The sequence below is a fragment of the Marmota marmota genome, unplaced genomic scaffold, assembly GCF_001458135.2.
Source record: "Marmota marmota marmota unplaced genomic scaffold, marMar, whole genome shotgun sequence".
In the NCBI taxonomy this organism is placed as follows: domain Eukaryota; kingdom Metazoa; phylum Chordata; class Mammalia; order Rodentia; family Sciuridae; genus Marmota; species Marmota marmota.
The window spans coordinates 28,344,079-28,362,377 of record NW_025999932.1 but is presented as its reverse complement, the minus strand read 5'-3'; the positions used below and the strand labels follow the sequence as shown (position 1 = coordinate 28,362,377).

General features: G+C 37.6%; 1 protein-coding gene across 5 annotated transcripts in view; it reads left to right on the top strand.

Annotated features, from left to right (window-relative positions):
- Positions 1 to 18,299, top strand: part of Stard13 (StAR related lipid transfer domain containing 13) — a 484,966-nt gene that overhangs the window by 262,305 nt on the left and 204,362 nt on the right. The window contains exon 1 of one of the 5 annotated variants that reach the window (XM_048800819.1): positions 11,511 to 11,900. The exons of 3 other annotated variants lie outside the window; for them this stretch is intronic. In XM_048800819.1, the coding sequence (XP_048656776.1) occupies positions 11,777 to 11,900 (124 nt within the window). In that variant the 5' untranslated portion in view covers positions 11,511 to 11,776. Of the gene's footprint in view, positions 1 to 11,510; positions 11,901 to 18,299 lie in introns of those variants that run through there. One more of the 5 variants, XM_048800820.1, reaches the window with a different exon arrangement.

The window sequence follows — 18,299 nt, the reverse complement described above, 5'->3', positions numbered from 1 at the left end:
TGCTGGTGGGACTGCAAATTGGTGCAGCCAATTTGGAAAGCAGTATGGAGATTTCTTGGAAAGCTGGGAATGGAGCCACCATTTGACCCAGCTATTCCCCTTCTTGGTCTATTCCCTAAAGACCTCCTCTTTCTTAATCATTATTCTGTTCTCCTTTAGAACCAGTCATATCTTGCCCATAAGGAATTGTATTTTTCCTTAAATAGGGAATTATATTTTTTACAATATTGAATTCACATTTAGACACTAATAACAAGTTTACACATTAAATTCATGGTATACTCTTGTATGTTAAAGATGATCCCATTGATTCTTTGTTTATTTGTTTTAATTAGTTACACATGACAGTATAATGACCTTGACATATCATACATTTGAATCAGATGGGATATAATATCTCATTTTTCTGAGTATACAGATTGCAGAAATACATTGGTCATGCATTCACATATATACACACAGTAATAATAATGTCTGCTTCATTCTACTATCCTTCCTATCTCCCCAAACCCTCCGCTCCCCTCCCATCACTTCTCTCTACCTAATCTAGGGTAACGCTATTCTTTTTTTTCCCTCACATCTTCATACATGTATTTTGTATAACAATGAGGGTCTCCTTCCACCTTCCATGCAATTCCCCCATTGATTCTTATTATATGTTTGAAATACTGAAAACTTTACATTTCTATTTTTCACACAGAAAACTCCAGAGTCCCAATCTGGTTTGTGTCAAGGGAAAGGGAATGTTGATTTGTGATAAGATTAGCTTCCTCAAGTATAAATTGTAGATTTTTAATTGGAGGAGGGTCCTAAGTAATGCTTTAAATTAATTAACTTGATTAAATATTCCAAAATATTTAGTCACATAATTATATATTGCTATTTTGAATTTTCTTGCCATTTATTTTTATTTTATAAATCATGTCTTAGAACTTAAAATGTTTGTGTGCATACTAATTACCATTTTTTTAAAGATTAATGTTAAATATTTCAACACTTAAATAGGTAATATATAAGTACACCTATCTTCCAAACCCACTCTGTTGGGTTTTCAATACTTCATTCATTCAGAACTTGCTATATACAGAGTCCTCCCTATCCATGGGCAAAATATTTCAAAACCCTCAGTAGTTACTTAAAGCATGAATAGTAAAAACCTCACATACTATATTTTCTCATACATACATACCTATGGTCAAGTTTAACTTATACATCAGCAATAGTAATAAAATATTGCAATAATATAATATATAATAACAAAATAATATAACATAATATACAATGAATAGAATATTATAACAATATTAAAAGGTTATATAAATGTGATCTGTCTCTCTCTCAAAATACCTTATTGTACTGTACTCACCCTTATTCTTGTGATGATTTGAAATGATAAATATCTGTATGATGAGATGAAATTAGGTGAATGATAATACATAGGCACTGTAATAGCATCAGACCACTACATAAGGGTTACTTGAACATAAGCACCATGATGTCTTTACAGTCTGATAACCAAGATGGCTACTAAGTGACTGAAAGATGGGTAACATACAGTGTGGACACATTAGACAAAGAACTGATTTACATCCCAGATAAACAGGATAGAGTAAGATTCATCACACTACTCAAAATGACATGCAATTTAAAACATGAAAACTGTTTCCTTCTGGAATTTCCATTAATATGTTCAGATCATGACTGGCCAAGGGTAACTAAACAAATAGAAAGCGAAACCATGAATAAAGGGGGAATATTGTATTGAGCAATATTGGTCCTTGGGATACAGATATTAAAAAGGAGGGTACAATGCATGGGGAAAGTGAAACTGTACTTTATGGGCCTTATGTATATCTTAAAAAATGAAAAGTCTGTGTGTTATAGGCAAGAGGAGCAAGTACAAAGGCACCAATGCAGTCAAGAAAATATCAGTTCCTCTGTGAAGTATCAGGCAAGCACTGACATTGAGAGTAAGGGAAGAAAGTGCACATGAGCCCTAGGGAGAGTGATAACATTCTGAGAGAGATTTTGAGGTTGTGTCCAAAGAAAAGGGACCAGCTAGAGACAGCAAAGATTGGGCTGGTGATTCTCACCCCATCAGTGTTGTGTCATCAGTCTGCTCAGTTTCAGGATGTCACCTGTAGCACATAGTGGCCTGGACATAAGTGTGGATACAGGCATTTTGCCAGAACAGTATGGAAGAACTAAGAACTAAAATAGTTGTGTGTGCGTGTGTGTAATGAGGCAGTGGTGGAAACTCTGGCTCTTGGAGCTTAATCTGAGGCTAGGAAGGCATAGCACCAAGGAGAGGGGCTGATTAAGTAAAGGAAAAGCAAAAGCAAAGATCAGAAGACAAGATGAGGAATGCGAAGAGGAATCAAGGTCCTTCCAGAGGCAGAGATAAAGGTTCAGAAGTGCAGTAAGTTGAGTGGTGACTTAGACCAGGGTGTGTCCATGGGAGTGGGTGGCTGAAATAAAGACAAAGGTCCCCAGAGTTGTGACCACAAGGATTTAAGCTCTCTAGAGGGAATAGGTCAGAATCAGGTAACATTGAGGATTTCCAGTAATGACATGCAGTTTCTTGGCAAGTGATTCACCATTTATTCATTTACCATATATGTTTATTATGCACGTGTTTTATGCTAAACATTGCTTGAGATGGAAATCAGTATCCAAAAAGAAAGGCAAGGTCCCTGCTCTTTGGAAAATTTCAATCTAGAGAAGGAGTAATTGAGGCAAAAAGCAAAAATAAACCAATACAAAATATTATGTGGTCATGTGCTATTGTCAGTGTTAGTGAGGTTTGATCACAAAATGGAGAACAACAACATGCGTAGATAGGTGGTCAGGAAGGGCTTCATAGGAGAGGACAATTAGGCTTAGACCTAAGAGTTAAGAAAATTAAATTCAATAACATTAAAAAAATGTTCTAGGCACAGGAAATACAAAGATAGACAAAAGAGGGGCCTTGAGTTGTATAAATAAATAGAAGTATCCAAAAATCAATTAAATTCAGAAAGATTTCTCAGGACTCCAAAATGAATTTGGTTCACAGTTTTCCTTCATTAATATCAGCTCTTTTTTGAAAATGGCACCTAAGTATACTTTATAAAAAAGCAAATTATACCAAATATATATTATTAGCACTGAATGGCCTATGGAGCACAACTGAAGTGATTCAGACAATATCATGTTTTCTCACATGGAAGGTAAAATGTTCAACAAAGGACAGTAGACAGAAGAAAACATATATTAAATGATAAAAGTAATTTCTGTTGATCCAGAAACTCTTAAACATAGTAACTCTCTTTGTATTCACCATGTTATCATAAGGCACTAAAAGAAAAACACACATTTTAAAAAATTAAGTACTTCTTAAGTGTTTCTGTTGAAAAAACAAGGAATTATATCTTGAGTGTCAAAATTTTATCATATTTTATTTTTTAAACTGATAAATAGACTTTATTGGTTCATTAAATTATTTGTAATAGTGGGATCCATTGTGATATATTTGTATGTGCATATAACATAATTTTGTTCAGTTTCAATCCCCAAAACTTTTTCTTTCCTTCTCCTCCTTCCTCCCCCTGGTATCCTTGCTCTATTCTACTGGTATTCTTTCTATTATCATGAAACCACCTCTTTTTTCCCAGTTTTTTCTTAGCTTCCACATATGGGAAAAACAGACAATCCGGACTTTCTGAATCTGGATTATTTCACCTAACATAATGCTCTCAAGTTTCATTTATTTTCATGCAGATGACATAATTTCATCCTTCTTTATGGCTGAATAAAATTCCATTGTGAATATATACCACATTTAGTTTGTCCATTCATCTGTAGATGGACATCTAGGCTATAATTTGGCTATCATGAATTGCTTTGCTGTAAACATGGGTATGCATGTATTGCTATAATATTCTGAATAATTCTTTTGGATAAATACCAAGAAATGGTACAGCTGGCTCATGTGGTGTTTTCATTCCTTGCCATTTCAGGAAACTCTGTACTGATTTCCACAGTGGTTGTACTAATTTACAGTCCCACCAACAATGTATGTGTTCCTTTTCCCCCACATCCTTGCCAGAATTTATTATTATTTGTGTTCTTGATGACTGCCATTCTAACTGGGAGTGACATGAAATCTTAGTGTAGTTTTGATTTGCATTTCCCTAATCACTAAACATGTACAGCTTTTAAAAAATTTATTTGTTGACCATCTTTATTTCTTCTTTTGAGAAGTATCTATTTCATTTGCCTATTATTGAATGAGTTATTTGTGGGCTATTTTTGGTGGAAAATATTTTAGTTCTTTACATATTCTGGATGTTAATTCTCCTTTGGAAGAGTAACTATCAAAGATTATTCTTTCCTTCTGTTGTATCCTTTGCTGTGCAGAAGCTTTTCAATTTGATGGCATACATTTATAAAATAATTCTTGGTATTATTTTCTGAGCTTTAGGAGTTCTATTGAGGAAGAAAGTCATTGCATACACTGTGGAATATTCCCTTTTCCTCTGGGAGTTGCCCAGTTTTTTATCTTATTCTGAGGGCTTTGACCCTTCTTGAGTTGACTTTTGTGGAGGTGAAAGATAGGAACCTAGTTTTATTCTTCTACATGTAGATATCCAGTTTTTCCAAAACCATTTGTTAGAAAGGTTGTTCTTCCAACATATATTTTTGATCCCTTTCCCAAGGATCAGGTAACTGTATTTGTGTGAGTCTGTCTCTATTTTCTATTCCATTCCATTGTTCTTTGAATCTTTACTCTTTTTAAAACATCATAAATTGAAATACATTTTATAATATTATTTACACTCTTTAGAGTTCTGTTAGTAATAAGGATATGTCTCAGGATGTTGAGAGAACTCTGTCTTGGCACTGTTAGTGTCTGAAAGAATTGGGCACATTTAACTGGCTTTAAATCATGTCAGTAGCTGGAACACAGGCCACCCAAAAAACACTGTGTCATTTAATAATAGTGACCTTTGTTGAATAAATACAGTTTTAAACAAGCAAATAGGAAATGTACCTGTTTCAAAGATTCTCTAAACCTTCTCTATTATCATGATATCTTTTGTTTGGATTACATTTTAAATTAAACTTTTCACATGTAGTTTAACTTGGATCAGGGTTATTAGAACAAAACTTTCTTCTCTGTATGTGACAAATCAGGAAACCTAGGCATAGGGAGGTAAAACCATGGCTTCTACCACTCCCACTGCATATCATTTGCAGCTGATATTTGAATCCTACTCTTATACCTTTCAAATTCATTGCTATTTTCTACCACTGTTGAATATCTTCTTTTTAGCATAATGCTGTCCAGACTTCAGCTGAATTGGAATCTCATGAGGATTGCAGAATTGCTTTAGGCAAAATAATAATAATTGAAGCTAACATTTAATGAAAGTAAATGTTATAGCAGGCACCATTTTAAGTATTTTACATGTACCATTGCATTTGATCCTTGTCAAAAGCTCTATGTGTGTGTGTGGGAACTATTACTATTCCTATTTCATAGATACTGAGACTGAGGACCAGAAAAGATGGATAATATTGAGATCACACAGCTAGTAGGTGTGTAGCCACAGTGTGAACCTAGTTGGTGTCTCCTCTGCTTGAACTTTAGCCTTTTCACTCTATAGTACTACCTGTGGAGGCTGGGACTGGCTTTCTCTGCTCTTTAGCTGATGTGTTCATTGATCTTAGAGTTCAGTGGCACTGTGTATGTTTCACAGTATATACTTGAGTGTCTTTAAAATGTACCAAGGTCTTAAGCTATGCTATAATGAGTATAAAATGGATGACTCTTAATAGGTCAATTTTCTTACATCCTCTTCCTATTCTTGTAGAATATTGAGTGTATACTGCTTGTTTTTAAAGATGCCAAAGATTGCTTAATAAATATTTGTGTGGTAAATACAATTGGGGCAAAGTGTTACTCCATTGAAGGATACAAAGGTCTCAGCCCCTTCTGACTGTCCATACCAATAAACACACTTAGCTGGCCTTAAATCATGTTAGTAGTTAGGACACAATTAAGTTCACGTAATAAAGCAAGTTATGTGCTTTAGTTTTATAAAATAGACAGGCTAAAGGATCTCACAAGGTTATCTGAAAGCAGATGTCAAAATGATTCTAGTGATTGCAATCACTGAAATTTCTTCAATCTAACATCTTCTGAGTGCCAGGAGAGGTCTGTGAGACACTGACCCAGGATATCCCATATGGTAATGATGGTCTCCATAAACATGCATGAAAAATACGGAAAGGATTTACAGTATTTGTAAAGTCTGTGAGATACTGATGGTCCTGGAATATTTTTTTGACTTTGCCATAGTTAAAAAAAAATGATACCCATTCAGTAGAAGATGCACTTTGAATTTTGAATTTGAGTTCTTTCCTGGGTTAGAGATATGTGGTCAAATCCTCTCTCTTGGAATGCTGGGTAGCAGCAGTGCCCTCAGCTCCTAGTCACTCTGTGATCATGATGGGCAACAACTTATACTCTACAGTGATTATGTTGCTAAGTTAAGATGGTCTATAGGTTACTTGCATTTAATTAATTCATTTTGATTTATAATATTTTCAACTTATGATTGGTTTATCAGAACATAACACTGTTCAAAATCAAGAAGCATCTGTGTTATGAGATGGCATTAAGCCTAGAGATTTGAAGCATTTACTAGTGCACATCAGAAAAATATTAAACATAGCCAAAGTTATTAATCATGAAGGCAGAGCTTACAGCTAACACTAAATTTTGCTTCTGAGGAAGCATGGAGCCCAGCACTTCTTTAATTACTAGAACCAAACCCCCAAAGCAAAACAGGTAGATTTAGAGGATGGCAATGGAGAGCACTGAGACCCCAAACAGGACATGTTCACTTTGGTGACTATAAGCCAAAGACCTGGCATGAAAAGTCTGCTTCTCCAGAATCTTCAACAACAAGGCCCTGAAATATAGCCCAAAGCATGCACCTAACATCTCTCTTGGGAAAGAACCTCTCAAGGGGACAGTTCTAAGAGCTCTTCACCCTTCTTTCTGGTAGCAAAAGAAAAAAAGTTCTTTCAAGGAGGGCAGTCCCCAATAGTAGAGCTGGAAACCACATGAAATTATGCACCATGACCATGGGCTTCTGGCAAAGGATTTCTGGCTTGGTACAGTTAGAAACTGGGCTCTATTCTTAAGCAAAGATTTCCAACAGCAAAATACCCAACAGGCAGTAGAAGTTGCTTCTCCACTTTTCTGTAGGGAACAATGGGACAGAATTAGAGTTGAACATGGGAAATGGGAGTGAAAGAGATAAGAAATTTGTGGAATTGCATTGGCATTCAGATACATAGGTAAGTGGGTGGCAAGTTCTACTTAATGCCTGTAGTATGGTGATGAGTCTTAATTACATAGCACTAAAAGAAGGAGAAAGAAAAAATAATGTTTTTATTCATGTGCCAAATTTTTTTGTCACAAGATTACTTGTAATTTTAGAAATTTGAAGGGAAGTGTTCAAATTTATAAAAGTTTCAGAATAAATTATGATGTGTCTATCCAATAGAATTTTATATATTTGTTGAAAACCATTTTAAAAGTAACATAAATTGGAAAAATTCTTACAACCTAATGTTAACTGAAAAAAAGTGTAAAATTTGGTATAAAATTCTTTTTTTAATATACAAAGAAAAAACTGAAAGGAAAATTTTCAAATGATATCAGCACTTTCTTTTGATACAGGTGATTTTAATGTTTCTAATTATAGCTTTGTGTTTAAAAACTATAATCATCAATACATATAATCTTTGTATTTAAATTGATAAAATTCATATAAGAAAGTAGTAATTAATGACAATGAAACAATAGCATCATAAGCATAATTAAAATTTATATTTATACTAAGTAACAGATCTTACTGATAATGAGTCATCTAAAATAATAAGAATATTCATTTAGTTAGTAAATCATCCTACTATGTGCTATTCACTGAAAAGGGCACAAAGGATTCAGAAATAAAAGTACTGTCCCAGATGCAGGGGGATCTCAAGACTATTGGGGAGGCAGAGAGAAAACAATTATACACAGTGCTCTGCAATAAGTGCTCTTCTAGAAGGGACCCCAATGCACTGTGAAAACATAGTAGAGGAAGAACCAGCCAGCCAGTAGGATTAGTAAATCTACAAATTTACAAAACCTCCTCCTTCCAGGAGAAGGTGGCATTCAAGTTGAATAAGGATGAATGGGGGAAAAAAGTGAGATAAGGGCATTCAATCAGAGTTATTGCATAAAGGAAGTTAAACAAAATATATCCTTACAGTACAATCCTTCATTTATTCTACAAGTATTTACTGAGCCCGACTATCAGGATCCACAAACGAGTAAGACACATCTGCCTGAAGACCAACCACAAACACACAAAATGTCCAGAAGTGAAGAATACTATAAAGAAATTAAACTGGATGCCTTAGGAGGGAGTTATAATGTTATTTAGATTGGGTGTCACGGTTTCTTATAATAATTTGATAAAATTCATATAAGAAAATTTGGGCTAGACAGTGATGTAATAATAATAGTATTATGGTTGGTAGCATAGACTGAATCCTTCCAATGCGCCAAGTGGACTGTGTAATGTTATACACAATAAAAGCCTTTAGGGAGTTACTATTGAGAGCAGAAACAAAAGAATCGAATAGGTCTATTTCTCCAGCAATATTTTAAACACATGTACTTTCTGTATGAACCAAGTGGGCCTTGAAAAGAGCCACATGGGGTCTGGTGTGACAAAAAGAAGTCCATCCAGGTAAGGATGTTCCAGGACCATCAAAAGACAAGACTGTGTCAGGAGGAAGGGAATAGTCAGCAGTGTGCAGTAGCCCTCACATCCCAGAAAGGACAACCAGTAGATTTAGTGACCAGATGATTTATTGGTGACATTATAAGAACAGTTTCAATGAGGTAGTGAGGCAGCCTAGAGTGTAGCACTGATAAGAGAAGAGTCTCCCCCGACCCAAGAAATAGAAGGTAGAGGCAGTATGCTTTATTATAGTTGCTGTTGTTTCGGTTTTGGTTTGTGTTAAAGGCTGAGACTTGAGGGTTGAACCTAATGAGAGGGGGACACAGAGGAAATAGCAGATGCAGCAAATTTCCCATATGAACAAGAAGGGCTAGAGAGCAAAGTACAGGTTAGGGGCTAGGTCTTGGGTAGGAAGAGCCACGCCTCTTCCGTTGTGATAGGCGGGAAGGGAGTAAGCAAGAAGGCAGGTAGGGGCAGGGAGCTGCCTGATTTCATTGCTCTGGAGTAGGTGGTATTTTCATCAGCTTTCTGCAGATGAAGACCCCAGGGGAAAAGGAGAAGTTCCACCTATGGTTTAGCTTTGAAACAGATCTTGTAAAGAATGAGAGTGGATGCTGAGGACCTGTATAAAAGATTCCAACTAGCCCTGAGCTTCCTTTTGAGTTGAAACATTTGCATTTATGGTGGCTCTGTCTACACAGCTGTGAGATTCCTCCAGCAGGGCCAGCAGCTGGGCTGGGCCATTCTGTGTGGCACAAGCTGCTCAGTCAGCACCTGTTCCAAGCAGATCACTTCAATCTTTCATCAGCTTCTCTTAGACAGTACTCCACTCATGAACCAGCCAGAACTAAACTAATTTGAAATGCCAGATTCTATCTTCAGATCAATCATATAAGGAAAATTCCTAATCCAGGGCGTCTGAATATAAAATACATGTTAGAATAAAAAGTAGTAAGAGCCTAGGTTCTTTGGAGCTAAATGATCACTGAATTAACTTGAATGTTCCTTGCTCTATTCCTGTGTATATAATATTATAACTCCAGCCTCTGATTTCAATAAGAGATCCCTTTTAAAAGTCAAATGCACAGCTTCCCAGGGGACATATTTGTTAAACATTTTGTCCTTATGCTGTGTAGCAGCCACTTTAAGAGAACACAAACTTGCAGAGCATTTTGTTACTATTACTACATACATACAAAACAGAGGATGTAATCAGAAGGGCATTTGGCATGGGTCCAGAAGGCAATCTGGATTAGTCTGTAACTGGCTGCCACAATTTCAAGTCCATTTCTGATCCATGCCTTATTGCTTCATAACTGACAACTTCAAAGGCTTAACAGGATGGCACAAAAACAGCTCTCCATTACTTCTAGCTTATTCTGAAGTGAGCTTCACCAGTGAATTCTTTTGAATATTTATTCTTTTGAGTTTTAAAATAACAAAGACAAATTTTATCATCATCCCCCCACTTTCCACCAACAATGTGAACCGGTGGAGGAAATATTTACTAACAGAACTGTATAGAGGATACTTAGATAGCTGCTAATTTCTATTCTTTTCATTTATTTATTTATTTATTTTTTAGTTGGACACCATATCTTTATTTATTTACTTTTATGTGGTGCTGAGAATAAAACCCAGGGCCTCACACATGTGAGGCAAGCACTCTACTGCTGAGCCACAACCCCAGCCCCACTAATTTCTATTCTAAGTCAGTAGTGATTTGTATAATGGAGGATTGAATGATTTTCTTAAATTTTCAAACTTCCCACGGGGCATTTGAACATCATGAATCACATCAAATAAAATTGTCATAATTACTTTGTTCAAGGTCCTTAAAGAACTTTAGAAACAAATCCTTGTAAATTGCAGGACACCCTGAGGCTGAGATAGTTTTGTCTTGCCTTATGAATTAAAAGTTGAAACCTAGGAAAGAGTTGATGGTCTCCTGCTGTATTTCTTAAAGAGCCAATACATCTCCTCTCTTGGCTGCGAGTTTAGAGTTAATTTCTAATTAAAAGCCTATTTTATGCTTTTGGCGAAAACACCTTAAAATTATTTTATTCTCATGTTTCACTTCCTCATAATACCTATTTTTTAACTGTGTATGAATATCAATGCTTTCTCAGAGTGTGCAAATCTATTTTGTGTAGGTTCCTCACAGTTTGACTTTAATATTTGAAAATTATTTTTCTTATTGCTTATGCAATGGAAATAGTATTTGTTAATTTCATTAATTAATCCATGTTAATTTCATTGTAGATTGCATTCAGCTAATTATTTTATTGGTGAAAACAAAAATATTAACATATTATGTTACCAGTTTAGAACTCCAGAAGGTCAACCTAACAGAGAAGCTCATTTCAAGTGACTTGAATTCAGGAAAACCGATGAGTTATTATGACACTAAGGGTAGCATGTTTAAATTTTTCGTAACAATTGTGATGGTGGCCTTTTCTGAGACTGAAAGATGGCAAGTATCAGGAAATAGCAAGAACCTGGTACAGCCTCTGATCTCTGGGTGAAATTGAGAAAGGGGAGTTGGAAGCTTGGTGGGGGTGGGGGCATGGGGACTAAGCTGTCAGGTTAGGAAAGGGAGGGAGGGAGGGAAGGACGGAAAACGCGCTCCTGGAAGGAGTGGGGCGCTAGACAGTCGAGGGAGAGAGAAGGGGAGGGAGAGAAGAGTAGCGGAGGAGCGCCCAGCGGAGGGGAGGAGAGGAGAGGAGAGGAGAGGGAAAGTGAAAAGGAGTGAGGAATTGACGAAGCGCAGAGGTTAGCTTTGCGGGGTACTCCAAGGGCAAGGCATCCCTGTCTGCGCGCGTGGCGGAACCTCCTAGCGCTTGACCGACCCATGTCGCGCCCGCAGCGGGTCCCGGGACCCCAGCTGGAGTTATGCGTCTGGCTTCTCCAGTCTTGGGTGGTGTGAGTCGCAGCCACGCGGGAGTGGCGGTGGTGAGCCCGCCGGTCGTTATGAGGACGGATCTAAAATGACCAGCAAACGGAGAGCTTTCCAAACGCCCCTCAGGAGATCAATCAGTGAGCAGTTACGGGACTCTACGGCCAGAGCCTGGGATCTGCTGTGGAAAAACGTCCGGGAAAGAAGGTTGGCAGGTCGGTGTCCGCGAGACTCCGGGACCCGCTAGGGCGAGAGGAGGCTCCGGCTGCGTTGCCAGCTCGGTCCCCCGCTGTCCCACGGTGGTAGCGTGATCTGGGCACAGGTTTCAGAGCGTGAGGTTGGGCAAATCAAGCGGCATGCACCACCCTCCCTGGGCCAGCGCAGCACACGCGGGTGGGTGTGGGCTGCACACCCCGCGTGCGCGCTAACTGCCTGGAGGGGTGCTCCATGTGGATGGAAAGAAGGAGCAGGGGTCACCTGGAGAGCCTTCCTCCCAGTGGCCACTTCTTCTGGCTGGCCTCTGTGCCTCTGCTATCCCATTCCACCCCACCCCAAATGGCCTTTCCTAAGGCAGCCTCTTTCCCAGCCTTGCCTTTTCCACGAGGTACACATCCACTGAGTGGGTGAGGGGAGAGTCAGTTCAAGGCAAGGGAGCACAACCAAAGCTCTGACAGACAGAACGTTTAGGGGGAAGAGGAAAACAGGGAAACATTTGTTGGTGCTAGTAACCAGCTGCTTGCACCCCTGTCCAGCTGTGGATCAGGCTCTCTTCCCTTTGGGGTTGAAAAGAAGGGCCTGCCTGTGGGAATCCATTGCCCAGGAATCATAGAAAGACTGGAGATGATCATTCTAAGCCAAGAGGTTCTTAAGAATCCTTGCATAGTTCCACCCCCAGCTCCCTGCTGTGTCCTCATTTCTGTGCATGCTCCTTGGCATGCACTTGTAGGGCCACAGGCATAGTGAGTGGTCTGGCCTCCTCAAAGTACTTCTTAGAAGCTTTAGGTCCCTTTAGTCACTGCATCATACCTTTCCCATAAAGGAAAGTGGCCCAATTCCCTAGCACAGTTACTGGGCTCTGTAGGTTTTGGGCCTCCTTTGCTCAAATGTGACCTGCTGGAAGATGCTTCAGGAATTGAGGGAAGTGTGAGGAGAAGGACCTCCGAGGTGAACATGAGCCAATTGGATCTTGCTGTCCTCTCCAGTGGTATCTCCTGAGATAGATAATGAAGCAGGGGTGGGAGAGAGTTCTAGAGAAGAAAGTATAAGATTTGCTGAAAGAAAGGATACCACAGGTGAAGTGGGAGATTTAACCCTCTTTGAGCAGCTCCTGTCCCTTTTCCTATTTAGACTGTAGGTTTAATAGGTTGTAGGTTGCTAATGTTCTGCCCTTAAATCCATGTAACCCAGTTCCCCAACAACCTGATGGCATTCTGGAGCAGATGCCCCAGTGTTTATTACCTTGAGCAGAAGGTCATTATCAGGTTAACTAAATTAAAAGTAGGCATTATAGATGATTCCAGCACTCACTGTGGTGAGCATAAAATGTTCTCCCATATTTTCTGTCCAGCACTGTGGCTCCATTTAGTGAACACCCAAGAAATAAACAGGTTTTTCAGTCTGTTCCCAGAAATAAGTTGTGGTCACCCAGTAATTTTGACTGTTAATTTTTGAAGACCTGTATATGCATTGTAGACCTCGATTAATAACAATTAATAACATTCTCTGTTATCATGCTAAATTATATAATCTATATGATGGATAGTGTTAGAGAAAATTTTGTGGTCTAGTAAACTTTCATTGCTTCGTGACTTCAGAATGCTTACTCTTTCATAGCTTCTGTTATTTAACTTTGCTAAGTTTGCTAAATCAGTGGATCCTCGGGAAACAAGAAGTCTTTCTAGGAGGGCTGCCAAGGCTATGTTGGGTTTTATAGAAACTGTGACCAAAAATGACTACAGCGCTGTCTTTTTCAAAAGATGATCCAAGAGAGAAGGGAGGGTGATGTAAACACTAAAAACTATTATGGTTGTCCAGGAGGATCATATATTCACATGAATTTTAGACATTACAGGTAAGGCAGTGGTGTGGAAAAGTTTTGATCCTGGGAAATAAAGTATAGGTAGAGATTTTAAGACCATGAATATATAGAAATTAAGGCTAAAAGTGGCTTCAGAATGGTAAGTATAAGAGCTCTCTCAGAGAAGTGCAATTATTTTTTAAAATAGCAGTATGAGGTTTTAAAATGTTTAATCAAAATATTAATATCTGCTTACCCATAATCTGCTTACCACTCTGCTAACAGTGGATGCCAGCAGGTTATTCAACTGGGACCAAACAATCCACTGTGAAGCAGACTTCAACCTCTGCCTCTCTAAGCAAGCTGGGATGCTTGCCACAAAACCAAGCCAACTCCATGAAGGAGCTTTTAGATGCAAATTGATTTTCTTGGGTTTTCTTGCTAAGGTAGCTAAAATATGGAACTTTGGCCATGAGACATTGAAATACTTAAGTTATTAATGTTGGCATCAATTCTAAGTGAAAGTGTTCTTCATTTGTAAAAGTGTCCTTAAATGGTTCAGTTTGCAACATCAGAATAACCAACTATGTGAATATGTCCCCAGAGGGCATCTGTTCTGCCAAGAGAAGATATGAGACTATTGTCTTTTTGGTTTTTGTTTTGTTTATCTTTTTCTATCAGATAAAAGTTTTGTGCTGGATTTTCTTTAATTTGCCTAATAGCATTCGGAGTTCTTCATAACAAATTTGTGTTTGTTGTCCAGAGAATTCTGGAGGTATTTGATTCTCTCTTTGCTTTTTTACATCCCAAGGAAGGAAATATTTATTCTACTTCAATCTTAAATGTTCTTCATTGAAAAATTGTCTTTTTAACTGAACAGAAAATGTGATTGTAGGTAAAAAGAAATACAACTGTTTAAGCATATTGAAGCCTTTGGATTTCTGTGATATGGAACTATTTTCAGGAAGGAGGGGAGCATACATGGGGGAGCATTTCTTAACATAGGTCACAATGACACAAATAATGAAACCAATGAAAGGATAAGATGAGAATGGTGTTCAATTATGTTCATTTTATTTTAAAATAATACATGGGAATTATTTAAAAACTGGTATTGGGAGCCCTGCTTGAGCTTTCCAATTCTGGGGTAGTTGCTAAATTTCCATTAAGTTGTGTGTTTTTTGCCAATGCATACTTCTTGATTTCCAAAAATTCTGATCTTCTCATGGGGTCAGTAAGAGTTTTACTCATCTGTCATCTCAACATTCATTATTGCATTAGTGGTGGTAATTGTTGTTTATATCCAAATGACAGAGTTGGGTAGTGTTCAAAGCAGGATTCAAATTCAGTTCATCAGAAATCAAAGGCCTTCTGTGCCCATTTCCTATTACACCACACTGCCTCTTCCCTAGGCTTTGTGAAGATATGGACTCCCACTCCTTTCTAAGGTTCTCTGTTACATATAGATTAAAAAATAATAGCAAAAGGCCTGCAAAAATTACTTTCTTCCATCTAGGAATGACAAAGATAACCCCGTGCACTTAAAATAGCTTGTCTCTAGGTCATCCCATTGGGCTGGTTAGCATATGATCTTGTAGAGATTTTAAACAAATAAACAACCATACATATAACTTGTTGGGACCCCTATGTGATACAATCCCACTCACTCCCAGAGAAGGGGCTGAAAATATGAGAGGCTGTGGTAAACCCTTAGTAAACTGCATGTTTCTTCCAGGTAGATGAGTGACAGGTTCTTTTGGCTTCCCCAGTTCCCTAATCATCCACTACTGTGACAATTCTGAACTTTTATAGCATTATTAAATTCTTTAGGCAGAAAGCATACCCTTTAAATTTTTGGTATCTGTAAGTAGCTTGAGCTACTTTTCAAATGCTAAGGTCTGAGAAAATCCAAATGACTTTTCTAAAGCTTTCTGATCCTTTATTTAAAACTCTGTACTTTTTAATGGAAATTTCACCCATATGTTTAATTCCTTTATGCTCATATAACAATATTTAGGTGGCTTGTGAACTAATTGATGTCCAAGTCTTTTGATCTCTTTTATAGTCTAATTTTAAATAATTTCTCTGAACCACAGGAAATATATTGCTGCCAAGAATATACGAACTTAAACAACTAAAAAGTTTGAGTTTCATTAGAAACATTTATTCCACCAAATTTCTGTAGGTCTCATCATGTTAAAACATGTTCATTCATTCTCAAACTGAAGAGCAGCATCCTGTGATATGATGTAAACACAAGATTGGGACTTTAATGCAGAGCAGAATCAAGAATAAAACATGAGCCATAAAAAGTACCTTATTAAAACTTAAATGTGTTCCGTGATATCAAAAGTACGGGATGATACTATCCGATCCTTTCTGTGTATCTCATATCCTTTTCATTATCAGATTAATGAGAAAAATAGGCCCTCCTACTCTGTTATGGTGTTGTTGTTCCTGCTCTTTTTAAAAATGTCCCTTGATGGGCCTATGTTGATAGGTGATTTATATGAATAATAACAAAAAAAAATCAAAGTCAAGTAAATATGCAATTAAAACCAGAGGAGAGAGCATCATCTATATCAGGGTTCTCAACTTTGTCTGCACAGAGAATCATCTGAAACCTTTCAGAGCACCAATGCCCTGTTCCCCTCCCTCCCAGAGACTCTGATTCAGTTCAGGTGAGGCTTGGGCATCAGTATTTTTTAACATTCTGCAGAAGGTTCCACTATGCAGTCAGGATTAAGAACCATTGATTTGCATTTAAATGCATGATAACCATAGAATTCTAGGTCTAATACAATGTTATCCAGGCTGTGCATCTTTAATCTGAAAATCCCAAATTCAAACTGATCTAAAATCTGGAAATTTTTTGAAGACTGACATGATGCCCCAAGTGGAAAACGCCACACCTGACCTCAAGTGATAGGATTATGGTCAAGACACAGGTGCACAGAACACTTTCTTCAGCATCCTCCAGGGTAAAAGACCCTCTGAGTCTCTTCAACTATAATATGCAAATTTATTTTTATGCATGAAATTATTTCATATGTTGTATAAAATTACTTTTCAATTATGTATGTAGGGTATATATGAAACATATGAATTTGATTTTAAATTTTGGTTCCCTCCCCAAGATATCTCATTATATATATCCAAATATTCCAAAATCTGAAAGCCAAAACACATCTGGTACTAACCATTTTGCAAAAAGGATGCTCACTGTATATTTTAAGCACTTAATAAAACTTTTGAGAAAAAAGAAAAGAAATGAGGTCAAAGTAAGCTTGTGTTATTACAGGGACATGAGGAGAAAAACAAAGGCCAGTGGAACAGGAAGATTAATAAAAAAGTAGTCAATGTCAGATACATTGACAGGATCAGGTTATTAGATTATGATTAGCTTCCTTGCTAATGAAAGAAGTTTGAATTTGGTACTCAAAAGACTTTTAATTGACAAGACATGATTGAACTACTACCAACAGTGGTTCATATGAGACACAACAGTGACATGAACTAGAGAGACAGTAGTAGAAATGAAGAGAAAGGGACAAATTTGAAATGTCTTGGAAGTAGATACAGCAATGTGACAGACTGGTTGTTGGAGGCAAGGGACACCTAGGTTTGAATATGAGCCACTAATGGAGGGTAGTTGCTGTTGGCTGAGATGGGAACAGCTGGCAGTGAAAGGGAAGGAAGAGGAGTGAAGAGTTCTCTGTTGGCCACGTTAACTTTGGAATGTCTTGTAGACATCCAAATGTAAAAGTCAAAGAATTGGATGTACAAATAGAGCTTTGGAAGGAAAATCAGAACCAGTGAAATAAATTTGGGAGGCATACAAACTACTCTATAAAACCTTGGGACTCTAGGGGCTACTTAGAAGGAGAATATAGATAAGGGGAAAAAGAGACCAAGGACCAAGTTCTAGGGCATTCTTTGTTTAGAGCACAGCATCTGGACCTAAATATACATATGCATGTGCTAAATTCCTGGGAGGATTAGAAAGATAGCTGCTTTCTTCTAACAATATAGCAGTACTATATTGAATAATCTTTTGCAATAAATTTGCTTATTTGGTTCTAGAACTGTTGGTGAATTTTTTAAAAATCATGAAAATATGTTTCACTAATTTTTTTTAAAAAATGAAGTCAAACAACAACAAGTGCTGGCGAGGATGTGGGGAAAAGGGTACACTTGTACATTGCTGGTGGGACTGCAAATTGGTGCAGCCAATTTGGAAAGCAGTATGGACATTTCTTGGAAAGCTGGGAATGGAACCACCGTTTGACCCAGCTATTCCCCTTCTCGGTCTATTCCCTAAAGACCTAAAAAGAGCATGCTACAGGGACACTGCTACATCGATGTTCATAGCAGCACAATTCACAATAGCAAGACTGTGGAGCCAACCTAGGTGCCCTTCAATAGACGAATGGATAAAAAAAATGTGACATTTATACACAATGGATTATTACTCTGCATTAAAAAATGACAAAATCATGGAATTTGCAGGGAAATGGATGGCATTAGAGCAGATTATGCTAAGTGAAGCTAGCCAATCCCTAAAAAACAAATGCCAAATGTCTTCTTTGATATAAGG